We start from the raw sequence: 1,285 nt of genomic DNA, 5'->3' as shown, positions 1-1,285 counted from the left end.
CCAATATTATCTAATTATGGCCATTACCTGCTTAGTACAAGAACAAGTTGATGATGATAACTTTTCAACATCAATTAGAACAAGGAATTCATCTTCTCTGCAATCTACCCTTGCTTCATTAGAATCACTTAGCATGCCTATGGTAAGGAGAAGAAATTATCAACAAATTCATGTTTACAACTTTCTGATTATCAACAGTTGTCTTTTCCCCTGTTTTCTATCAGGTTCATGAAGTTGTACTCTTAGCAGATTTCAAATGTAAGGATTGCCAGAAGAGAATTGCTGATATAATATCGAAAACAAACAGATTCAACGGTTTGTCTTCCTCTTTTCTTTTACGATAAACGAATAATTCATCGCAGTCTGCCAATAAGTTGTAGGACCTCATTGTATGCAAGTGGATTATATGGTCCTCACATATATGGCAGTATTCAATGAAATTTATTACATGCATTGGATTCTCTTTTCTAAAGCTTTATGCAAGTTTTAATAAAAAAGATGAAATAATTTGTGAATTCTTGATGTTTTCAGACCAATTTTACCACTATGTTTAGTGATTTTGTTATTTCAAAACATGATTTCAGGGAAAACAGAGTCCATGATAGTGAGCATTTTGGAGAGAAAGGTGACACTGATTTGTAGATACCCTGTGATTGGAAAAGTAGCATCATTGCCATCAATTTTTACCAAATGTAAGAAGTCTTTCAATAAATGTATGAAGATCCCTAGTTTTTTTTGCTATTCCAGTGATTAATTCAAGTAATTAATCTGGTTTTGTACCTGAGATAAATAGACAATCTTGATACTACATATTAATAATTGACAATAAATGTATTTTCATAATTTTTATTTAACAAGTTAACCCGATTCTAAGTAGTCATGAGCCGTTCTACTAGAAACTCTCCAATATCAGGAGTAGGTAAGGCTTAGCTCTCTTGTAAGGGTAGATAGGCGGAAAATCTCTTTTCTAAGATTGGGACAAGCGATGAACGAGTGACCCTCCGACGCTCGACATATAGCTTAAAACATGTTCAGCATGTGGCCTGTCGAAGCGCACCTTTTATTTGCTTTTGGTGTTCTTAAGTAAGACACATTGAAGTTAAACTTGATTGTTCTTGAAATATTAGTCAACTGTTTGAAAGAATTAATAAAATTGATAAGGGTTTTAGACTTGGTCCAATATGACACATTTTTTCTTTTCTTTTAATGCTTTCCTAGATTATAAGCCTATTTAATATTTGTTTCAGTTAGTAACTTAGTCAAAGTATTTATTAGTGGTTTCTTA

The 1,285-nt window shown here is 32.5% G+C and overlaps 1 protein-coding gene across 1 annotated transcript; it reads left to right on the top strand.

The window, feature by feature from the left end:
* Positions 1-769, top strand: LOC124913434. The gene is made up of 3 exons (XM_047454017.1): positions 1-142; positions 225-315; positions 585-769. Exons 1-3 carry the CDS (start codon positions 17-19, stop codon positions 752-754), a joined length of 387 nt encoding a protein of 128 aa, XP_047309973.1. The 5' UTR covers positions 1-16; the 3' UTR covers positions 755-769.
* Positions 770-1,285: the final 516 nt, after the last annotated feature.

Source organism: Impatiens glandulifera, chromosome 8 (genome assembly GCF_907164915.1).
Source record: "Impatiens glandulifera chromosome 8, dImpGla2.1, whole genome shotgun sequence".
Lineage (NCBI taxonomy): Eukaryota > Viridiplantae > Streptophyta > Magnoliopsida > Ericales > Balsaminaceae > Impatiens > Impatiens glandulifera.
This window is presented reverse-complemented; position numbering and strand designations above follow the sequence as displayed.

Bases quoted from the DNA above. Each gene is read 5' to 3' on its own strand.
- LOC124913434 (XM_047454017.1), top strand. From the start codon at position 17: ATGGCCATTACCTGCTTAGTACAAGAACAAGTTGATGATGATAACTTT. The intron at 143-224 runs GTAAGGAGAAGA...GTTTTCTATCAG, and splicing joins AATCACTTAGCATGCCTATG to GTTCATGAAGTTGTACTCTT. The intron at 316-584 runs GTTTGTCTTCCT...ACATGATTTCAG, and splicing joins GAAAACAAACAGATTCAACG to GGAAAACAGAGTCCATGATA.